General features: G+C 50.2%; 2 protein-coding genes and 2 long non-coding RNA genes across 6 annotated transcripts in view; 2 read left to right on the top strand and 2 right to left on the bottom strand.

Moving 5' to 3' along the window:
- Positions 1-6,461, bottom strand: part of hivep1 (HIVEP zinc finger 1) — a 29,847-nt gene extending 23,386 nt beyond the window's left edge. The window contains exons 1-2 of one of the 3 annotated variants that reach the window (XM_057020201.1): positions 6,315-6,461; positions 3,769-3,900 (exon numbers count right to left, since the gene is read on the bottom strand). In XM_057020201.1, the coding sequence (XP_056876181.1) occupies positions 3,769-3,808 (40 nt within the window). In that variant the 5' untranslated portion in view covers positions 3,809-3,900; positions 6,315-6,461. Of the gene's footprint in view, positions 1-3,768; positions 3,901-6,108; positions 6,248-6,294 lie in introns of those variants that run through there. The other 2 variants (XM_057020200.1, XM_057020202.1) reach the window with 2 other exon arrangements.
- Positions 6,162-7,845, top strand: LOC130517964 (uncharacterized). The gene is made up of 2 exons (XR_008947862.1): positions 6,162-6,295; positions 6,383-7,845. It is a non-coding gene; the product is annotated as an uncharacterized LOC130517964 (long non-coding RNA).
- Positions 7,846-15,932: 8,087 nt separating this feature from the next.
- tmem170b (transmembrane protein 170B) lies at positions 15,933-21,990 on the bottom strand. Its single transcript, XM_057020870.1, has 3 exons — positions 21,521-21,990; positions 18,799-18,969; positions 15,933-18,382 (listed from the first exon to the last, which is right to left on the bottom strand). The coding sequence occupies exons 1-3, from the start codon at positions 21,609-21,611 to the stop codon at positions 18,252-18,254; spliced, it is 393 nt and encodes a 130-aa protein (XP_056876850.1). The 5' UTR covers positions 21,612-21,990; the 3' UTR covers positions 15,933-18,251.
- LOC130518350 (uncharacterized) lies at positions 18,852-20,287 on the top strand. The gene is made up of 3 exons (XR_008948005.1): positions 18,852-18,992; positions 19,107-19,491; positions 19,576-20,287. It is a non-coding gene; the product is annotated as an uncharacterized LOC130518350 (long non-coding RNA).
- Positions 21,991-23,853: the final 1,863 nt, after the last annotated feature.

Raw genomic sequence — 23,853 nt, 5'->3', positions numbered from 1 at the left:
CCTTCCTGCAGAAAAGTTATTATAAAATATTTTCTCATTTTATCTGATAATCTCAGGGATTTATTGAACAAATTCCATGAGTATGTACGTCTTCCTGTAATCCCAGTCATGACCTGGGAGGCATCAGCCGGGGCCTGCAGAAGATCCCGATCCCGAGCTGACGCCCAAATGAACAGAGTCTGGGGAGGAAGTGAAATCACGGACATCCCCGACCTTCATGTTGGAACATTTCAGGCGTTTTCTCCTCAGTGTCAGACTCTCACAGCAGCTCTGGAGCCACAGAGTTTCTTCTGAGTGTAGCACCTGTGTTCGGGGTGGCGTGTGAGTCTCGTCAGCTCAGGCTGCTGCTTTGTGCAGATTCCACCTGCTCCGAACACATCGCTGCAGAAGATAATCAGCATTCTTGGTGAATGAGGAGAACTTCGGCTCACTGGATCAGGGTCAACGTTTAACCACAGCAGGGTCCTGCAGAAGCAGAAGCCAGCTGCTGACGTGAGTCCAGAAGACCTCTATAAACACCACTGTAGCTAACAAGTCTTAGCATCTCCGTGGACAGCAGCGGCTGAAGGACAGTGAATGCAGCACGCTGCACGTCCTCACAAAGGTTAATAAACTGCACTTGTGTCTAAATCAGTGTCAGCTCACATTTTCCACTGCAGGAAACTAGGACAGCCATCCTGAGAGAGCAACAGTTGCTTTATTTCAGGGTCACGCCGAGACCGTCGTGTCCTTCACCCCGAAGGCTTCATGAGAACAGTGGGACAAACTAAGAGGACCAAGTGTGACTGAAGGACTACGTGGAGCTACGTAGTCTGACCTGAACATCTAGCTCTCTTGGATGTGATTGGACTACAGCTGCACCTGAGGTTACACCACCTCACTGTTTCATACACAGGCAGAGAAGCTAACAGAAGCTACCAAAAAGAGGCTAGCAAATGCTAGGAAACTGAGGCTAGCAGAAGCTAACAGGAGAGCCTATAGGTTCTGTGGCCTCAGCTTGAACACAGCCCCCATTGTTTCTTCAATGTAGCTCTTGCTCAACAGAGATATTCTGGGATGTTCTCACTGTTTTTTCTTCAGCACTTCAGCTGTCGTTCACTTGTGAGCAGGAGGTGTAGCGCGTATTTTGTTATGGACAGGTGGACACCCAGCTGGGACAGTGAGCGAAATCCCTCGTCTCATCAGCTCGCCTCTCTTCTCACAACCAGCACAAGAACCAGTAGAGCTCATCAACGGAGCGGATCATCACATTATATCAGCCTGACACCAACACGCAGCAACACTGTCAGATTTGATTCCTCTGCGAGCATGTATGCGTGTGTGTGTGTGTGTGTGTGTGTTAATGGTCCACCAGAACTCCCGAAGAGGCAGCTGCTCCAGCAGAGTCCACAAGTCCAGATCAGCGAGGACGGAGTCCCCCACTTCCTGTTTTCCCCTGACGGCATCACATGATGCTTCCTGCTCACACACGTGGTTTCTGATCAGCACGGGCATCAGCTGCATTTGAAGTGTGAACCTTAGAGGATTCTGACGTGTCTCCATAGACAAAAACGACGGTGTGACAGTTGTTTTTTAATCTCTGGTGGTTTGTTATGATTCAGGAGTCAGAGCTCCTTCAGTATCCTTTCCTTCCTCTGGTTGTTTGGTCTCTGCTGCCCAGAATTTCCAGTAAACACAACTTAGACAAGTCACTCAAGAGCTTTCCTTGCAGATATCATGGAACGTTTGGACTCCTGGGACCCTGCAGCACCTGCAATTCACCTGCCAGGTGTCCCCGACAGGACGACCAGGAAGTCCGATCTCAGACCACCGTCAGTACCACAGAAACCACAGAGGACCTGAGAAAGAGGCGTGGCCTCCAATCACGAGGCCTGAAACCAGTGCATAAAAACCATGTTGACATTATTAGCACCACTGCCCCCTATAAACAGCCGTTTTGGCTTGAAGGCAACCTTGGGAATTTCTGAGGAGAAGCCATTTTCCACGCCAATGTTCCATCATGTGACAGCACGCCGTGCAACCAGCGTTTCCTGTCTCATGAAGGAGCGTCTTTGAGGGAGATGAACTGGGTCAGAAGGCACCAACAAAACGGCCAACAGAGGCCCCAGCGTGATCAGGTGACGAAGTCAAGTGGGCACCCCCACCCCGGGAACCAGCCTGAGAACCAGCCTGAGAACCAGCCAGAGAACCAGCCAGAGAACCAGCCTGGGAACCAGCCTGAGAAACAGCTTGAGAACCAGCCTGGGAACCAGCCTGAGAACCAGCCTGGAAACCAGCCTGAGAACCAGCCTGGAAACCAGCCTTTGAACCCGGACGGGCAGCTGCAGCAGCTCTAACAAGGATGCTCGCCGTGTTTAATTATCACCACGACGACACACAAAACCAGCAGGTGTAAAACATCTCAATAGTCCACAGGTCACCTGAGTTCTGAGCAGATTAATGAACAAGGGACAGAAGTGTGTGTGTGTGTGTGAGAGAGAGAGAGAGAGAGAGAGAGAGAGAGAGAGAGGCACTATCACACACTCTCCATCAGCAGAACCAGAACCAGAACCACAGCTGACTTGGCTGTCTGCTTGGCTCCTCTCTCTCGACGCGCTCCATGAGAAGACGCGTTTATGTGGTGACGGCGGCGACGCTGGCGAGCTGCTCAGAGACGCGAGGAAGTGCCGGCTGGACGGGCTGCTGGCGCAGTGATGCACACGTTCACACCCAGCATGGAGGACGGCAGATCTGTGAACTGCAAACGTCTGTTGACACGGAAATCTGTTAGTTCCCAGCACAACACGAGATCCTGGTGGCCAAGCCTGGCGAGATGCTTCCAGACGCCGTCAGCCGGAAGCTCCTCGGAGCAAATTTGATTCTGCTGATCCCACTGGTTCTGATTGGATCCTGCAGACACCAGAGAGCAGGTCCGCTGGGTCCACATTAGCTCCCCCTGACACCTAAAACCTTCCAGTGATCAGGTGATCCTCCGACCCCATTAAAGAACCTTCAACCGTGGTTTTCCTCAAATAAAACCCGGTAAACACAACGGAGGACAGAACTTTCCGGGCTGGAAATTTAACGTTCAGCCTGTCAAGGAAAAGACTGCTGAGGTCCCTGGAGCGCTCGCGGTACTTTGGAAAAGTTGAGCAGAAAGTGCACGTGCCTGCTAACGTGAGGCTAAGCTGCTATCCCAGTTCCAAAGATGAAGTTCATCAAACTTCCAGGCAAAAATGCAGCTTGGAACCTTTTTATTCACACACCGACGCCGAGAACCAAACTGGAACAAGTCACACACACACACACACACACACACACACCACACACACACACACACACACACACACACACATATTCTGAAGATGGAGGACAATGTTCCAAATAAAGTATCAGATGTTTCAGAGTTTCAGAGATCCAAACCAAAGATTCAAAACCATGATGGTTCCACCAGGAACCAATATCGTCTGAGAGACATCAGCAGCATCTGTGGACTCTGCTGGAAAATTCTGAAGATTTAGTTCTCTTAACATTCCGAAGGAAATCCACAGTTCAAACCAACAGTGAATCACACACACTGATGCTGAAGTGTGTGTATGAGAGAGAGAGATGCAGGAATGAGTGAGAGCTGCTCAAGCTTTCTAATAAACTCCCCATGGACTTCCGACACATGCTGGGACCAGAGTGAAACTCTGAAAGTTCTCCTCTTCCAACCAACACCCTAAACACCACGAGCCTCCTCTCCCGACCATCCAGAACAGCCAATCAAAGAACAGCCACAAAACTCACCTTTTAGATTTTTGGGGTGGTTCTGCTTGGTCCGAGGCATCTTCGCGCGGAGCTCACAGATGCATCTTTGGGTCCAAGTTAAACGGCCGGACGGTGGGAAGAGGCGACTCCTGAGCCAGAGGCTGGGTTCATCTACAGCAACACACACACACACACACACACACACACACACACAGTCAGAATCAGCTTAACGTGACCTCACACAGGATGGATGGATGAATGAGGGGCGCTGGTGCCTCTGCAGCCCCCTGCTCTCACTTGGCAGCTCAGCACAGTCGCTGATTGAGTTGATTCCTCACACAGGAAATGTGTCCCCCGCACCCCCCCAACGCACACCTCCACAGCAGCAACATCTGCAGCACCCAGAGGTGGCAGAGCCGCGGCGGCTTACGCCACACGCCTGGCCGACATGTCCGACCGTCTCTCCCGACGCAGACAAGGAGCTCCTGTGTGCTGAAGGTCCAGGACAGCTGCTCCGCCGCAGACGCTGCTGTCAGCGCGGACTCTGAAGTTCGATCACGTCGGGCGTCTGATGAGCCCACCTCGATCTCGGTGGCCTTTCCTTCGATGCAGCGCGCGTGAGGCAACAACGTGGGAGTTGAATGTCAACGCCACAGAGCTGTCTGACGTGGAGCGGTGTAGCGGAAACACACCTCTGCAGAGGTGGAACCATGAGGAGGGACGCTGCCTCCTGTCGCTCTGCTGCCTCCTGTCGCTCTGCTGCCTCCTGTCGCTCTGCTGCCTCCTGTCGCTCTGCCCTGCTGCCTCCTGTCGCTCTGCCCTGCTGCCTCCTGTCGCTCTGCTCCTCCTGTCGCTCTGCAGCCTCCTGTCGCTCTGCTCTGCTGCCTCCTGTCGCTCTGCTGCCTCCTGTCGCTCTGCTGCCTCCTGTCGCTCTGCTGTGCTGCCTCCTGTCGCTCTGCTATTCTTCCTCCTGTCGCTCTGCTCTGCTGCCTCCTGTCGCTCTGCTGCCTCTTGTCGCTCTGCTGCCTCCTGTCGCTCTGCTGCCTCTTGTCGCTCTGCTGCCTCCTGTCGCTCTGCTGCTTACTGTTGCTCTGCAGCCTCCTGTCGCTCTGCTCCCTACCTGCTGTCGCTCTGCTGCCTCTTGTCGCTCTGCTGCCTCCTGTCGCTCTGCTGCCTCTTGTCGCTCTGCTGCCTCCTGTCGCTCTGCTGCTTACTGTTGCTCTGCAGCCTCCTGTCACTCTTCTCCACTGCCTCCTGTCGCTCTGCTGCCTCCTGTCGCTCTGCCCTGCTGCCTCCTGTCGCTCTGCTCCCTACCTGCTGTCGCTCTGCTGCTTACTGTCGCTCTGCTGCCTCCTGTCGCTCTGCTCCCTACCTGCTGTCGCTCTGCTGCTTACCGTTGCTCTGCAGCCTCCTGTCGCTCTGCTCTGCTGCCTTTGCAGCATCTCCTCCTGCACAGAGCAGAGCTTGAAGGAGCAGCCTTTGTTTCCAGGATTACATAACACTTACTACAACTGGATGATGTCTTTTTTCCTCCCCTCCATACAGTTGGTACATGTGGCGCTAGAGCAATGACATCATCTCTCCCTGGATCTGCTTGTGGACGCGCAGCGAGCAGAAAACCCTCCGCCGTGCGACGACGTGCTCACCTGGAGCCTTCAGAGCTGCACAGGTCGGCCGCTGGATGATGAGCCGGACGACAGGCACATTCCCTCCGCGTGTCTGTCAGTCCGTCGGTGCGCGGGCGCGCGTGCACGCACGTACGCGCGCACCTGTGTGAGGAAACACCCCTATACCGACACGTAAGACAAACAAAACGGACCAACAATGATAAAGCAACGATGTGCCTTCGCCCGCAATGAAAACGTGCATGTGACTCGGGACTGGCGCGTTCATCCCACCTGAGGATCAACCGCCGGAGCAAATAAACGCGCGCACATGATCCTGGCGGCGCGTCAGCCTGTGGGATCGCTGACGCGCTCCTGTGCTGCAGGTTCTTCCCTCGCCCAGAGGAAGGAACCGGATCACTGGGCTGCACGAGGTGAAGTCAGCAAAAACAGCCCGCGCGCCTATTTGGTGCCTGTTGCAACACGTGAACGCCCTGCGAGCGAGGGAGGAGCCAGGGAAAACCCCCTCTGTCTCCGCAGCACCGCTCGAATGGGACACTTCCTTCCCCTCGTTACCCAACCAAACCGACCCTTCAGCGTGCACACGTGCACATCGATCCGACACAGACACAAGAACGCGCTCGAGGCGAAGCAAGCCGCTTACCTCAAGCGCACAAAGTCAACAAAGAAGACCCACCGAGCGTCCCATGGGGGGGGAAGGGGCTGCAGTACAAGTCCGAGCGGAAAACGCCGCTACACACAGCGGCGAGCTCACCTTTCCTCCACCAGCTCCGCTAAATAGACCCTTCAAAGTTGGCGGCAGGATAAAAACGGACGAGGGGGGAAGCATGTCCGACACTGTCCGGCTGCGCTCCCGACAGCCACTAAATCCGGGCCGAGCCCGAATAAACACACACGAACAGAAGTGACGCTGACACGGTGGGAATGTTGGAATACTCACGGTGCGAGCGCGTAACACACCTTTGGTGTAAACAGGAGGTGGTGCAGCTCTTTTCTCCCTTCACCTTCTCCCTCACTTTCTATTGCAGGAAACAGACAGGCCCTCTGACGTCAGCGGGGGTCCCGTCTCCGCCTCTCAGCCATAGGGTGTCCTCTCCCGGCAGCAGGGGGATCCAGACGGGCGCACCACCACCACAGCGACGCGGCAGCTCGCTGAAACGCAAGCGGAATGATAAGGAGGATCCCTGGGAGCCGGGCAGCCGTCAGCTGAGAACCCCTCTCACGGACCCGCACTCATCCTGTCCTCGGCACATACTTTAGGACTGACGGTTTTCCCGGAGGTTCCTTGTTGTCAGGTCACGTTGTACCCTTCCGCCACTACGACCCGGGCTTTCCCGTGCAAACGCCTGCAACGGGGGCCCCGCAGCGGGCCCGGATCCCGGGAGCAGCGCTCGTGGAGGGAAACCTCCAGCGGTTCTGAGATCCACAACCGCTTGGTAGAATTAGCATGAGGGCACAAGAAAAAACGCCCTTTTCCTGATCCCTAGTTCCAGGAGGCTAAGTTTTAGCAACAAAACACAAGCATGCTAAGCCAGACAGTAATTTCTTTGTGTTTCCAAAAACTGGAAATTACTGAGAATGCAGAGAATTGTTGGAAAAAAGGAATGGATTTTTATTTTTTAACTTATTTCAAAAAAGACCAAAAAGGTGAAAGTAAAGACAGATAAAATATTAAATAATAATAAACCATTTTTTTAGCAGTTCAATGGTTTCCGATTGAGGCGAAAGTTGACACTGAACATTTGAGCCGTGTGGAGGTTTAGATTTAACCTTTGTAGGAATATTCTCACTCTTGTTTCTCATGTTTTAAATGTTTCCACACCAACAATACAGAAACATCACAGGAATCCAGCGTTTCACTTTTCTTCCAATAATCCTGAAAAACCCCCACAGGATCAAATCTCATCATGAAAATTTTCCACCTTTTAAAAAGTGGATCTGTTTGTGACTTTGTGTGAATGAATACGAGCATGTTGTCGCGTTCAGCGGGTGACCTGGTGTGTTCGGGTCACAACACTGTTGTTATTTGTATTTTTCCGTGACACCAAATGGAAAAGCTCATGGTTTTTTCCCACCACAGAGTCAGAAATAGATCCCAAATACATGGAAGAATATATTAGACTTTGTTGCCTCCAGCAGCTGATTTCCTGAATAGGAAAGTATCAACGTTGGGATAAAATGTAAGTCTCTATAATTGGCTCACAGCTGAAAGGATTTGTCTTTTGTAGCCTGAACTTTTCAGTTATTTTATATCAAGCACCTCCAGTTTCCAGCTTGAGAGGAAGATTCTGTTCCACACAGAAAGTTGCTGCTCTGAGACAAATGTAGCCAGGAATAAGTAATGGTGCCTCAGCCGCCACCCTGGAATCGCAGACGTCCTGCAGACTGTAGACAGACTCCAGCTCTCTGTGACTCACCTGATTCAACTCCAGCAAGAATCAAAGTGAGCGGTTCAATATGGTTCAATAAAGACGCTCATTTACCGCCACCATCCAAAGTGTCTCTCTCTCTCTCACACACACACACACACACACAGACACACACAGACACACACACACACACAGACAGGCAGACATGGAGACGATGCAGCAAAACATGTGAGGGAACATCTGACTGTTGGAGCGGCTGCAGCCACAACAGCTGTTTGCACTCGCTGGTCTTAACACACGGCCAAGGGTGTTGTTGTGGTCACATGATCAAAGTTTGATCCAAACGGGGGACGTCCTCATCCGGTATTAGTGAACCGGGGGAGGGTCCGGTGTCCACGACAGCTCGTGATGCTCTACAGCTGTTGGTGTTCTTTGCTAAACACCAGTAGCAAGCGCTGTTTTCTGTTGTTGTTTCCTTTAGATATTTATTGGACTGCAGCCTCCTGTGACTGACAGGATTCATCCAGCAACGCCTGAGTGTCCCGTTGGCAGATCTGAGCTATTTGGAGAAAGACTGATGCTGCTGAAATATTTACAGGCTGGTATCTTTTGATCCTTCACTTCGCTGTCTGCACACTTCCTGCTGCTGCAGATTTATGGGAGGCGGCCAAAACCAGTCTCCATAAATACACCATACTGGTTTCGGCATGTCCTGTGTAGATAAGACGTACTTAACACACACACACACACACACACACACACACACACACACACACACCATCAGGAACAGTCGTTCCAGTGAGCTGGGAGGTTTTAATATTTGCAGATTGTTTTTAGGGGGCAGCCGATGGTGTGTTTTCACCGCACATATGATGAATAACAGATGCACACATCACCCGATGCTTCTGTTTGTTTACACTGCATCAAATCATATTACATAACAGAGGCTGTTGCCGGGGCAACAACAGGGTTCCACCCACACCACATAAAGACATGCACACACACACACACACACACACGTGTATTTTTTTTTCTTTCACCTACAGGATCAACACACCACCTTTGCTATTTGGACCTGTCAGTTGTTGTTTTTGCTGTATTTTTCATATTCTTGTTTTATACTCAGTAATTACACTCTAATCAGCAAATCATTTGTATTACATCATAAGTTCACATCAAATCAGAAAACAAGAGCTGAGCTGTAGATGCTAAAGATGGTCTAGAATGTTGTAGATGGAGGAGATTGTGGAGATGCTATAGATGGTAGAGTTGCTGTAGATGGTCTAGATGATGGAGATGCTAAAGATGGTGGAGATGGTGTACTACAGATGCTGTAGATGCTATAGATCAGGGGTGGGCCTCGAGGGCCGTATCCAAGCCAGACTTTCTGTCCTGCAGGTAAACACTTTCACCTGGGGCTTCATTTACCTTGGTAAAAGCGGTTTCTCCCTGGTAGGATGCAAAACCCGGCTTGAATTCAAGTCGCGTTTTGCATCCTACCAAGCAGGAAATGCTTTCAGAAAGTCTGGCTTGGCCACGGCCCTCGAAGGCTGGATTTGCCCACCCCTGCTATAGATGCTGTAGACGGTGTCTATGTGCGTCTTTTGGCTGGAGGACATCTCCAGGTTCAGGCGTCGTCCATCATGGCTGCAGGGTTGCAGTGAACATGTGGACGTGTGAACGTGTGATGAGGTCAGGCAGGGTGAGGGCCTGGGTGAGTCCAGCAGCACAGACTGAGAGGACAATGTGAGCTCAGCCTGAACGCGTGGAACACCCCCCACAGTTGTTGCTGTGTGGCTCTGAGCCAGTTTAACCAGTACAGCAGACGTGGAAAGACCTTGTTAAGTGAACGATTTGACACCCTAATCCCTGCTGGGAAAATCACTTCAGCACTCAACGCTCGGAAAAAGCCCTGAATAGCTGAGGTAAGCCTGCTCCTGTCCAGGCCGCCGCTCTCCTCACAAGCAAAATGATGGAAAGTCCGTTTTCTTCTGCCCAGTATTGTGTGAATTCTTCAGGGAATGCGCTGGTACCAGTGGCTTTACTGGGGACCTGCTGAGTTTCCATGCACTCCTGGTCAGGAAACCACCCTCCAAACCCTGACGACATCTCCTCAGTCCTGCTGAGTAGGATGTGGGCTGGAGGAGCCAGACCCAAGTCCTGGATCCTCGAGTGTTTTCGCTCTCCCTCTCCGAGAGAAGCCTGGTGTTGTGTCAACGTTTCCAGTGTTTCCAGTGACGTGACCACAAAGGGGAAAAATCCCCGCTGTTGGGAAGGCTCATACGGGAAGAACGATCCAAGTGACTCTGACAGGAACCATTTCAAGAGGAGAAGACGGAGCAGATGTTCAATAATTCCATTCCAGGGAGGAGTAGGAAAAAACGGCTCGCTTCATTTTCTGTTTATTTATTAGGATTATTATGGCTGAAAGTGTGTTCACTCGCTCACCAACAACACCTGCATGAACACATGAATTTGAAACTAAACAGATAGATAGATAGATAGATAGATAGATAGATAGATAGATAGATAGATAGATAGATAGATAGATAGATAGATAGATAGATAGATAGATAGATAGATGGATGGATGGATGGATGGATGGATGGATGATGGATGGATGGATGGATGGATGGATGGATGGATGGATGGATAGAGAGAGAGAAGGGAGAGAGAGATAGGTTTGTCCTTGAAATTAAAGTCCTCTGGTGAAGTTTCCACTTGTTTTTAGATGAAGTGGAAACACATTTGTGGGATGGAGGGAAAGAACGGAGGAAAAACTGGTGTCAGCTGCTGCTACTTTTAGAGTCTTCACTGGAAAAGACAGAAAGAGAAGGAAACAAAAGAAAGAGCGGTTCTCCTGCTGCATAAGCTCAGCTGAGTTGTGGATCAAACTGTGCATGTGGAGGTTCTGGCTAGTTGAGATCCCTCCCATGAATGTTCTGGTGATCCACCACTAAACTGGTGTTTGGAACCCACCTGTGGAGATCTTTCTGGACACCTGTACCAGGCTGTGTTGTTTGTGAAGCTTTACGCCCGTTTCTCAGGCTGATTACTGAATTTAGCAGCTTTATTTACACGTGTTGGCACTGACCAGTACATCGTCTCCGCTCTTAGCAGAACTGTTGTCTGCTCGGTGGAGCAGAACTTTAGCTGTTGCAGGGTTAGAACCTGAAATAAAACTTGAAAAAAACTAATTTGCCTCTTTATTTCTTTTTCATTGATGGAGGGTGACTCAGGTTCTGGTGTTAGATAAGAACAATGGACTATTGTGTTTTTAGAGATGCTAACTTGTTGCGACTTGTTTCTTCTTTCTTCGTCTGTCACTAATGAGTAAATGGAATGAGCAGTTCGTGACTTGTGAAATAAAGTGTTTCCCCAGAAGAGCAGGATGATTCTGGCGTTTCGGTCAGTGAAGACTTCAGACTTGCTGAAGCAGCAGCCGTCCTCAGCTCTCTGCTGCCCCCTGTGCACAAACCTGCCCCATTTCTGTCCCTGAGTCTGTGACTCAATGGGAATGTTTTAATGAGGAAAAAACTTTAATCCGTAACTAAAAAAAGGTATGCATGTAAAAGTATTGTATTAATTATGAAACAAGCCATATTGTCACATGTGAAGGCTTTTTTTTAAATTATATTTGCACCCATGATTCCTCAGCTGAAAAAAAGAAATAAAATAAAAAGATCTTAATTAGCAGAGGATTTGGGCCCATTGGCCACTTTGGTTGACTGATTTAATGCCCCCCAATATGTCCAGGGGTTCAGTCAGGCAGGAGCCTTCCCTCATCCAGACCATCACAGCAGTGCTTGACTCCGCCGCCCACGCGGCCGCTTACGTAACCTCGGCCACGCGTGGAGAATCCTATCTGTGTACGAGCGTCTTGATGGAGGTATTTATATCCAGATGGGGACTGAGGGAACGGTGACTCATCCTCTGGGCTCTGTAGTTTTACCCCCACCATATACCTACCCACTCCACGCACATTTCTGAGGAGACAAGAGAAGAAAGTCTATTAGTGTCGACGTTTCTCCCAAACTGAGGCTGAAAATAAACCGTCAGCCTGCTGCTCATTTTCTGCGCTGTAGACTCAGCAGGGAGACGATGCAGCTAAAGCACCTCCATGTAGACACATCAGCCTGGTCCCAGCTGAAGGGCCAGATAAAAACCAGCAGGAGAAGATGAAGAACCAGTGAGGATGAGTTCACGGCGAGGGTGTCAGAGCTTCCTCCACCGTCTCTTCGGCTGCGTCTACTGACACGATGCTAATGTTGCTATCAGCTACAGCTGTTCTCCAGCCTGCAGGACCATCGTCCCCTACGTCCATAAACTGTGGAACTCATGATGAGACAAACAGAGATGAATGTACCACAGTGCTGGTTTGGCTGGTCTGACTGTTTAGTAGAAGTTCTCCGCTGTGAAGCAGAACTATGAGAGCAGGTCGGAGTAAGACAGCCGCAGCAGCAAGAATCACCTGTGGGGGTCTTACGTAAGAGCTGGACGCAAACCAGGCGAACAGCACCAGGTGAACGTCGGTTCCGAGCCGATGAAGCAACTGATTCGGTGCACGGTCACTATGTCAGGCATCTACGGCCACAGTCGCAGCACCACGCGGCACTACAAAGCACTCACAAGCACAGCGTCCCCAGCAGCAGCTCAGGTGAGGCGTGCTGCTCTCGCTGGTCCAAAGCAACAGCAACATCTCAGAACCTCAGAGTCCAGACCAGCCTGGGGGGCAGAAAGGCCCCACCCTGGCCTGCCGCCACTGCCCTCCTCCCTTACGTTGCCACCTTAACCCACCGGGGTCACCATGGAGATGTGCAGAGTTCTTATTACAGCCTAATGACATGTGTTTGGATTAATGAGCACGAGCAGGAGCATAATAGAGACCTACAGCAGAAGAAGCTTTATTGTGGTCAATCATCTGGACCCCCTGGTCTCCACTGCACCTTCAGAGAGTTCAGAGCCACCCCTGCTCTTATGTAACTGTTCTGAGAGATGGAGCTCCTGAAGAGCAGCCATGCTCCACGTCTGCTGTTTTCAGCAGGAATCCATTATTGATGCAGATGCTGGAGGACCAGAGCAGACAAGAACATGTTACATAAACTGCTGTAGGAAGCCTTCAGTCAGTCTGAGGAGCTGCCAACCAGCTCTGTGATGCTGCTCTCTGAGAGAGTCTGAGCAGATCCGTCTAGAGAAGATCATGATAAGATCATCTAGAGAAGATCCATCTTCTTAATGTTGGAGCCAAGGAACAGATCTAAAGAAACCATAAGTTTTACTCTAATTCATCTAAATGAAAATGACCTTCATTTCCATCCATCCATCCATCCATCCATCCATCCATCCATCCATCCATCCATCCATCCATAAAAAGTGAACATGATGGAGGTTTAATCATTGTTTTATAGTGAGTCTCTCCGGGAGTGGGTAATGAGAGACGGGGTTGAGTAACCAGCAGCCGCACAGGCGGGGGATACTGCCCCCTGGTGTCCCTATACAGAATAACACCAACATGCATACTATAAATGTATATTGTATATGAGGACAATATTAAAGGTATTTTTCTTTTAATTACTTTTAAAGGAATCATTGCAATTCTTTAGGTTTATTATTTGCAGTTGTGTTCTTATGTGCAGAGTGTGGCTGCCTGTAGTGTGTTGCGACCGCTGTTGGTGGACACAATGGTCCCTCAGCAGACAGCAATCGTTAACGAGGGGAAGCGGACCAGCAGGACACGTAGCACCGTGTCCAAAACAATAGAGGAGAGAAAAAGACAAAGAAAAATGGAAACAAAGTCAGATCAGAGAGTAAACTTTATCATCTCCCTTTAAAATCAGACATTAAACTGTTGAACTGAACCAAAAACAAGCAGGAGCACACACAGGTGAGACTGGAATCACTCCATTCACACAGCCTCACTACACAAGTATGGTCCTTAAAATGATCAAATTAAACAGTAATCTGCTTCCCCCCAAACTCAGTAACAGCTCTGCAACATGAACAGATTGTGTCACACATAAAGACGAAGTTTCAGCTACAACAGATGCTAATTATTTAGGCCTTATTTAGGAGCCACAGCCTGGCCCAGACAGCAGGCCGAGCCTCTGCTGGAGACTGGCCTCAGGAACTGTTTGTCTGTTGTCTGAGCTTTATAAACGCCATCATAGGGGCAGCGAGGTCACGGAGGTGAAGACATGTGCCGGGAAAGTGACCTGGATGGGCTCCAGCCATTGTTGAGAGAGACCAAACATGCCATCCCTCGCCTGCGCTCAACTTTCGAGTATTTCCTGTGAAGGAAGTAATGAGACAATAGCAGCGAGTGTCTCAGCTGGGACACATCTAAGAACATGAAGAACCTCACCCCCCCACATGGAGAAATGAAGCCCAGATAGCTGCGTAGCATTGTTCTGTGCACAAATGGAGAGAAATTCTGACTTTATTTTGTTATTGTGTGTTTCCTGTTTTATTTTGGCAGTTCGGTTTCCTGGTTGTGTGTCACTAATTGTACTTTTTGAAGTAGTTTAGGAATTTCACCTGTGTCTCCTTACCTTCCTGGACCTATTTAAGCCACGCCCCCTTTACATTCTGTGCCAGATTTTCTTTGTTCCTGTCCTGATTGGTACCTATTTCCTCGAGCTTTTGCCCTGATCTCTGCCTGATTTGTTTGCATGATTCAGCCTGGTTCTGGTTCAGCTTGGTTCAGCCGGCCTGCAGCTGGCCTGGTTTCCTCAAGTGTCTTCAGTGCTGAGATTTTCTGAGATTTCTCTCAAACTTCAGAATCAAAGCTATTTTCATCCTTCTCAAGCCCTCCTCCAGAGGTGACCCGAGGGGCCAGAACTTGCCAGTAGATGATGCTGAAGCTGAACTGCTTCCTGACCCAATGTTGGAACATTGAATTTTAATGAACTTTAATGATGAGCTTCCTCTTCTTTGTTTGCTCCAGAAATACTAAAGTCGTTGTGGTTTTCAACACACTCGTTCAGAGTTAGTTGCCTAATAAATGAATTGGACCGATGAAAGGGAAGATTTATTTTGGATGTGTTCGTATGTTTTTGTAAGCTGAGAGGTCCCATCAGTCATTGGTGGTTTCTGTGGACTTTTATAGCTGCAGAAACATTTCAACAAAAGAGAACCTGAAACAATGAGAGGGACTTAAGGCAGGAAGGCTGGTCAGAGTCCAGAAGTAGAGGTTCTGGTTTCTGTGGTTAAGCTTGGTACCAGACGTAGGTGTGGACATTAATACTGCCAACACTAAAGCTAGACTCCTGGTGCTTATGAGGGACTTTTGGTTTTCAGGCTCTTATGGTTCAGAGGTCAAAGGTTAGATGTTTTCTGCCACAGCACAAAGAAAGAACAACAAACAAGGTGATTAACAGCCGCAGCCTTTCAAATCCACCTGATTAAATTCCACCGCAGTTAATCAAAGCACTTCCTCGTCTTCCGCTCTGCATTATAAATACACTCGCTCAGACGAGCCACCAGCCTCCCAGCCAGCGGTCAGATCTTCTCCTGCCAGGAGCAAAAACACGCTGCTGGAACAGCCACGAAATGTCAAACCAGTTATGAGGCTACGTGATTGTGTCTGCTCAAGCAGTCCGGGGTCGGTGTTTTATTAGGTCCTGCCCTCGTCGCTACAAACATGAGACCACAAAGTTCAAACAGAGAACTTCCTCCACAGCTGTGCACGTACAGCCGTGCACGTACAGAGCCCCGGTCTGTCCAAACTGGTGCTACCAGATAAAAAAGCTCTGAAAGACTCTGAGGGCTTTGCGGTGTGGAGGCCTGGTATCTTTACTGGACTGAGGATGGTTGCAGCAACCTCAGATCAATATCTGCTGGCTAAAGGCTGAAATAGCCATAAAGACAAGAAGAAAAGGGTTTCTTGTTAATATCATGTCAGTCACACTTTAGCTGTTGCACATCTGGAACAACCGCAATGGTCTGAGACCACTGAGGTGTCCTTCTGTGGGCTTAGGGTTAGGCTTGGGGTTAGGCTTAGGGTTAGGTTTAGGGTTAGGGTTAGGGTTAGGTTTAGGGTTAGGCTTAGGGTTAGGCTTAGGGTTAGGGTTAGGTTTAGGGTTAGGCTTAGGGTTACCCGTCCTCCGCCTCGACTGGAGGTTCCTGTGTGACTGTTGTCAGGTGAACAGAGAAGAAGTTGAACTCTTCACTGGGGACGGACGGATGCAGCAAACAGAAACAGCTCCCAGCATTTTTACTGCAAAAGGTCTTTTATTTCAGGTGGCTGGAGTTTGTCCAGGAGAACCTTCAGCACAGGAACAGGCCAGTTATAAATATCAGCACTTCAGCTGGTACAAAATTAAAAAAGAACATATTATCATACATAATCTACAGGTACGACTGTGGCTTTTATACAACATGGTCTCCTGCTGGATTGTCCATTCGGTCCAGTCACACAGCTTGATCTTGGCACTACGTGTGGGCTGTTTGTCCGTGTCGGATGATCTAAAGGTCATCCAGTGGTTATTTGTTCATGTTGAGTATTTACAGCCGAGTCAAGGACAAGGACAGCCAGTCAGAGCAGAACCGTCATTCAGAGCAGGACAGTCAGTCAGAGCAGGACAGTCAGTCAGAGCAGGACCGTCAGTCAGAGCAGGACAGTCAGTCAGAGCAGGACAGTCAGTCAGAGCAGGACAGTCAGTCAGAGCAGGACCGTCAGTCAGAGCAGGACCGTCAGTCAGAGCAGGACAGTCAGTCAGAGCAGACATAAGCAACAGCTTCATAAACCTGCTCCCCTCAACATTCAGCCCCCCATGGTTGACCTAAACACATGCCCAACCCCACAGGTCACACGGCAACAACAGAACCCGCCCTGCTCACAGCTACAGGGACATCATTGCTATGACGACAGGTGTGTCATCATGTTTAGTCCCTGAAATTGAGTTCAAACATTCAGGATGGTTTCTATAGAAACATGCTGATTATTCAGTGGCTTTGAAGGGGAATCTAACTCTATTATACTTCCTTTGTGGGGGCTTTCAACAGTCACGAGCAACATTTAATCACATGAAACCACATCGCGGCTCTTGTGGTTGTTCTGTCATTGGTGCAACGTCGCCCTCTAGAGCGCCGAGCTGGTACTGAAGGTGACTCCTGTCGGTTACGTAACTCACAACTCCAACATTTCTGCAACAGAGTGACCAAAAGAAGCTGCAGACGCGACCTGGACCGGAAACACGGGCTCAGTTTCAGGTGTGAAGATTCAAGCCGTTTCTATAAATACTGTAGCTTAGTCACGTGTTTCATCACCAAACTATCTAGATCAGCATCAGTGCTGGGCCACACTGTGGTTTGGTTGTACGTCAACAACATTAAGGATAAGAGCAACAGGCAGACGTGAAAGTGGAGCAGAGCAGCCACCCATGAGGGCTGCCTGAGGAAGGATGTGGGACCAGAACCAAAGTCTGAAGAGTCATAACTGGACCCAAACAAACCCACTTGAACTGATAGTTTCAGTCATTCCTGTCACACTGGTTCTGCTGCTTCTCCCCAGTAAGGACACACTTTACTTCACTGGTCCCATCAGGAGACTTTAGCTCAGTCTTCTGTGTTAAGAGTCAGTCAGTCAGTCAGTCAGTCAGTCAGTCAGTCAGTCAGTGTTTCATGCTGACTCAAGATTTTCTGACTGATCAAACGTTTCGCTCACACTTAGATCCGACGGTCACAGTTCCCAGTTAAAACTGGTGCAAATGATTTATTATAAATTCTATTATGTACACAGGGTGATGCTGATTTTTGGGATTAGCTCTCTGCAACGTTTGCATTCTAAGCAGGCTGAAAGCTGTAAAAACTGATTATCACCAGAAATGTTTAAGGCATTCCTATTATTGCATTATTCAAGGTTCTTACAGCGTAGATTACAATAATAAATCTGAGATTAACTGGATTGTATTAAAAATAGCGACTAGATAATAAAAGTGCTGAATGAAACAGATGAGATGTGCAGCCTGTTAACAAATCAGACTGTTGCTACTCACACAGACATTTTAGCAATTCTGCCTCGTTTGTACTTTGTCATGCTAAGCTAACGGTCTGCAGCTTCACATTTACTGGACAGACACTGGGCTGGGATTATCTTCTGTTACTGGATGGGTCAGAATATTCCACGAATTCCTCACTGATGCTGGTTTCTTCTGGTCTTTATACCAAAGACTCCACCCAACATTTCAAAGCTGCATCATGTCCACATGTTGAACTGGGCAGCATTAAAACCAAAGAAGAGCAGGACGACTGTGGCCACTGAGGCTCCTGGGTGTCCCAGAGAAGGCTGTTGGCACCAACAACACCGGAAAATGGCCAAAAACGCGGCTTCAGGTCCACACGCTGATCGCGGTCTGTGACAGCAGACAATGGGTCTGAGTGAGGTTCCCCCAGAGTCGCTGTGGCAGTAATGGATCCTCGAGGTCCCTCTGTTTGCCTTAAAGGTCCGGTGCTCCTGCCACCACGAGCACCTCAAAGCCTCCAGCCCCATCCACGCTTCCCGGCTCTGTCATCACCTCCTTACGGGTCTTCACAGGGTGGCGAGGATGCGTGAGAAGGAAATGATGACAGAGAAGGTGGTCTGGCCCACACCAAACACCAGAGCCTCCAGCGGCGCCATGTCCTTTCCTGCCACGCGGTACACGCCCGCCACGGCAGCGCCTGAGAGGGAGAAGAGCACACACCAGCAATGACCAGGGACAACTGAACGTGAGCTTCTGAAGCCGCTAGGGTTAGGGTTAGGGTTAGGGTTAGGGTTAGGGTTAGGGTTAGGGACAGGGCACACACGCTCTGGAAGTGAAGAAAGTCTTTTGAAGGCCTGTAGGTAGGGCAGCTGCAGCACTTCCTGTGAGCAACACCTTTAAAAATAAAAGCGCTGTCGCTGTCAGCAGCAGGTAAACGATAAAATCTAATGATTACGCGAACGATTATTACGAATCGCTTGAGTGATTTAAGCTCTGCATCAGCGCTTCCTCATAAATAAAAATTTCGTTGTTGTCGTGTGTTTGATAAGACTCACCTCCTCCAGCCTCGCCGTCAGTTCCTGTCTGTTAAAAATGAATAAAAGGTGCACTTACTGGTGATGACACTCCCGGATAGGGAGGCCAGGAAGCCGACGCTGACCAGCACCAGGGTGATGAGACGGCCCCTCCTGTGGCGCTGCAGCGTGACCAGCATGAGCAGCCCCGCGGCCCCGTGGACGAAGAGCGAGGAGAAGAGACACCAGAGGAACACCCAGTACCACATCTCTGCAGAACCCAGAGACAGAACAGTGAGCTTCACATCGCAGACACACACTTAAAAACACCCAAACATTCTCTTTTGATATTTTCTGGAGCTCGAGAAGTTTTGAGTCCAAGTCTCTGAGCAGAACCTTCTCCATCAGACGCACCTTAACCAAACAGAGCAAAGTTTCATCCTAAAGCCACAGAATCTGGGACAAATCAGTTGGGTGACTGAAGGAAAATCCATGAAATATGTGCTGACACCCAGTTTGAGACGGTCTGAGCTGCTGGTTCTGCTTTTATCAACGGTTGGTGAAAGGTGACAGATTTTAGGCTGAAGCTTCGTTCATGTCATCAACTTTTTAATGCTAATTTTCTGCTCCACCAGTCAACAACAGGACAAATGTCCCGTCCTCATTTGGACCCTCCTGTTCTGAGGACTCTGGCTCTACAGAGATGAGCAGATGCTGTTAGAGCCACGATGAAGACTGTCGGGGTCAGGGGTCATCTAGGAGGCAGCCGACCCTGACGGTGGTGGAACAACAGGTGAGAGGGTGACGGTCTCAGCATGAAGACACATCGGTCTTCTCGTCCTTCATTCCGTCTCTTCTGCCTCCCAACATACCAAAGCAGGTTCCTCCGTCTGCGGTGCACCAACAGGAGACATCAAAGTCCCAACCCTGCCAGAGGACCCCCAGAGGACCCCCAGAGGACCCCTAAAGCAGGTCTAACGGGTGCTGTCCATCTAAGCCTGTTGTTCAGTCCAGCGCACCAACGTAAATGCAGCGAGTGGACAGCTGTCAGGGTGGACGGAGACAGAGGTGACGGGACGCCGACACAAAGACGCTTTGTTCTGCAAGAGTGGGTTGAGTCAGACGACAGCCCCCCTACTGTCCGTCTGCATGTTCCAGCGAGACGGGACGGACTGCAGCGGGACGCAGCGGGACACGACGGGCACTTCACGCTCCGACGCACCAGCTTCCATCTCTCACCAGCGTGTTCACATCTCTGACCTATCAAGGAAGTCCTCAGACTGAGGGTAAATGAAGCAGACGAGACACTTGTCCTGAGGACCATCTTGTCCAACAGCTCTGATTCACAGCTGAATCCCACAGAGGTGACCGACCTGCAGCCACGACACCAGCAAACAGCCAAAAAAGATACGGTCAAAACATCTGTGCTCATCTGTGGCTGCAGCAACACAAACAAGAAGCAGAACTACTAAACGTGCAAAACCACATTTCCATCATGTCCAACACAAAAATGGCAGCATGTGCTGTTTAGATTTAGGTTTTTGGTTGGGCCGTGTCACCGTTAGGGCTAAATAAAATGTCTAAAACAGTGGGTGGGATTCATTTATGTCTAGAAACGACAAATGTAATGAAAACAAGTTAAAAGACCGTTTTAAACTGAGCTAAAGCTCAGCTGATGAGGCCTCAGCAGGACAACATGACTGTGTCTGTACCGAGACAGAGGCAGAGACAGAGAGAGAGACAGAGAGAGACTGGCCTCTTTGCTTTACTGGTATAAAACCAGTGTGGACCTTCTTTGATGATGGGATCAATCAGAAGTTTTAGTAATAAAGACAAACAGTCATTTTTCCGTGCGAGGCTGAGCAGAAGTGAAACCTTAAACAGGAAAAGCACATAACTGACGCCTTCTTCTATAAGTTCCTGCGCTGGGCTGTGGCGTCGCTGTCCTGGGGGGGGCGTCAGGTTCACGCCCTGTTTAAAATAGCCCTCTGATGCAGCTCCACTCTGCAACATTCTCCTGCACGTGTGCTGCAGCGTCCTGCTGACTCAGCACCATCATCTGGCCCTTTATGTTCTTGCTCGTCGCGCTCCGGCACACAGGACGTCAGCTGAGTTCCATAAACTGGACCAGAACCAGCCCAGCTGTGAGCTGCCGTCCACCTCAGAGGCCCACGGGGATCCAGTAAAGCTGATAATCTGCTGTTTACAGGACAGAGCGGCGCCGCTGCGCCCGCACACGCCAGCCGTCCTCCTCTTCCCCTTCTTACCTTCATGCCAAAAACCAGCTCAAGCCTTTTCTAGCTCCTACTGTGATTCTATAGGGCAGCTTTCAATCATGTCCAAGTCTTCTTGGACATGATTGTGTGGTTCGTAGAACTTCCCAACAGATCAGATCATTCAGAGCTGAAACACCAAAATGGGGAGTTTATCTAAAATACAAGCAGAAAGCAACAAATGTCCTAAGTTGAAGGTGTCTGTAGTCAGTTCCGGTCCAGCCTGGACCAGCTTGGATGCCCCCTTTATCAGAATCACCACTGTCAGAAGATTTAATCTGAGGTTTGGGTGGACATCTCAGTGTCCTGGGTGGAGGATGCTGCCTCTCATCACCAGGACAAAGACGCGAGGGGGGGGGGTCAACACTTCATTTACGACTCATTAAAACGCAGCCAAGCAGCAGGAAGATGAATTAGCAGCGTTTCGGTGTCCGGAGGAGCCGGTGGCTGGAGATGCGGCTCCGCCTGCTGAGCTGCGGGATGAGCCCCGCACGGACGTTTAAAGGCTTTTAAAATGGACGGATGCGTGATGGAAACAGCCCCGCATACCTGTGAAGTGCTGCAGCGTCGTGCCTTGGACCCAGAGGCTGAGCACCTGCTGCACCGACAGATTAACAGAATAATCCCGGTTCGTCGTCATGGTCGCGCCGCCACCCGCCCGGGTTCGAACCCCTCGCTAACGCAGAGCTGGATCTGACTTTGGCCGAAGGCATGGAGGAGACCGGGGTGGCATGAGGGTGTGAGGCGGCTCTCCCCGGCGCGGCTCGCCTCTACCGGTGCCTCTGCTTCGGCTTGACGTCCGTCCCCGCTCCTGGAAGAGAAGGCCCGCTGGCTTGTCGGCTCGTCCTCGGTGGCGCCGGTGGCGGCTGTGTGGAGGCCATGATGGGGATGGCAGCGGGTGCAGGCAGGCAGTGGGGCGCTCGCTCCGCTCCTTCTACCTCGGTTAGCTGAGCTACATCAGCCTTAAAGGGCCAGGCGCTCAGGGAGGGGGCGAGGGGGGGGCGCAGACGCAGCGGCGGGACTCTGACGTCGATTCATGGATGCAGAACAAAAGGATGCGCGCGTAAAGTACCCCCCAGCCCAGACTGAACCCAGTCCAGACTGAGCCCAGCCCAGACTGAACCCAACCCAGACTGAACCCAGTCCAGACTGAACCCAGCCCACACTGAACCTAGTCCAGACTGAACCCAGCCCAGACTGAGCCCAGCCCAGACTGAGCCCAGCCCAGACTGAACCCAGTCCAGACTGAATCTAGTCCAGACTGAACCCAACCCAGACTGAACCCAGTCCAGACTGAGCCCAGTCCAGACTGAATCTAGTCCAGACTGAACCCAACCCAGACTGAACCCAGCCCAGACTGAGCCCAGTCCAGACTGAACCCAGTCCAGACTGAACCCAACCCAGACTGAGCCCAGCCCAGACTGAACCCAGCCAGACTGAACCCAGTCCAGACTGACCCAGTCCAGACTGAACCCAGTCCAGACTGAACCTAGTCCAGACTGAACCCAACCCAGACTGAACCCAGTCCAGACTGAACCTAGTCCAGACTGAACCCAACCCAGACTGAGCCCAGCCCAGACTGAACCTAGTCCAGACTGAACCCAGCCCAGACTGAACCCAGTCCAGACTGAACCTAGTCCAGACTGAACCCAGCCCAGACTGACCCAGTCCAGACTGAACCCAACCCAGACTGAACCCAGTCCAGACTGAACCCGACTGAAATCGTATCATGCACACAGGGAATGTAGAGCTCCCCCAGTCATCAGGTTCCTGATGTGGTGGAGATCATCTGACTGACTCAGTTGAACACAAATAGAGGCAGACAAACTCAGAGGGCTGCTTCAGACCCCAGAACCTTCACACTTTTCTAACGTCTTTTCCTCACGTGATTGATTCTCAGAATGTGAGAACAAGAGAGGAACATGAGGAACCGTGCTGACGTTCTGACAGTCAGTGAAGTCATGCAGCTCTCCTCTCATCTGTTATGTTGTCATCCATCCATCCATCCATCCATCCATCCATCCATCCATCCATCCATCCATCCATCCATGCATGCATCACTGCAGGGGCTGGTCCAGCAGGTTATCACACATTCTGACCCTTAAGTATAAGTGTGAAGATCAAGATGTATTATGATGAAGAGCAGGTGCATCAGTGGTCAGTAAAGTGGTCTCCTGGTCAGTGAGGTGGTCTCCAGGTCAGTGAGGTGGTCTCCAGTAAGATCAGAACATCTCTCATGTCAGTAAAACTTTCATTGTAGACCGTTTTCTTTATCTAACAACCACAGGAAGAGGAGGAAACAGGAAACAGCAGTTCGGGATTTGACCAGTGGAAGGCGCTCTTCTCCCAGCTTTCCCTCCCTGTGGGGGACCATCCAGAGAAGAGACAGCAGCATGTTGATGTGAAATATAATATAAAATAAAATAATCATCCTTTATTAATATATCAATAGGAACCTTTCATTAGCTGACATGATATAATCACAGTTTAATATGGATGCTATTAGTTCCAAAAGTACCTTTAGCATGAGATCATCAGACTGACGTTCTCCTGTCGCCATAGTAACCATGGTTACTGTGCTCAGGAGTGATTTTGAGCTGCTGTCTGGTGTCATCACATCAGTCTTGATTTCTTCTTTGGGTCCGTGATGATTAATTGTGGCTTCGGGGTGTAACTGGAGACGTCAACGGAGCTGGCTCAGATTCTGGTCTTGTTTGGACCAGCGCTGCCTTTGATCTGGTGTTCTTTGTTTGAGTCCGTGTAACAGAATCTGCAGCCATTGTAGCCGTCGGTCTGTGGTTACTCCGCTGTCCGTTTGTCTGTCACCATGTTGCTGCTGTCTTCCTTCAGGCTCTGGTGAACCACCACCAACAGGACAGCAC

Source organism: Takifugu flavidus, chromosome 21 (genome assembly GCF_003711565.1).
Source record: "Takifugu flavidus isolate HTHZ2018 chromosome 21, ASM371156v2, whole genome shotgun sequence".
In the NCBI taxonomy this organism is placed as follows: domain Eukaryota; kingdom Metazoa; phylum Chordata; class Actinopteri; order Tetraodontiformes; family Tetraodontidae; genus Takifugu; species Takifugu flavidus.
The sequence above is the reverse complement of the archived record's forward strand: the minus strand, read 5'-3'. Positions and strand labels throughout refer to the sequence as shown.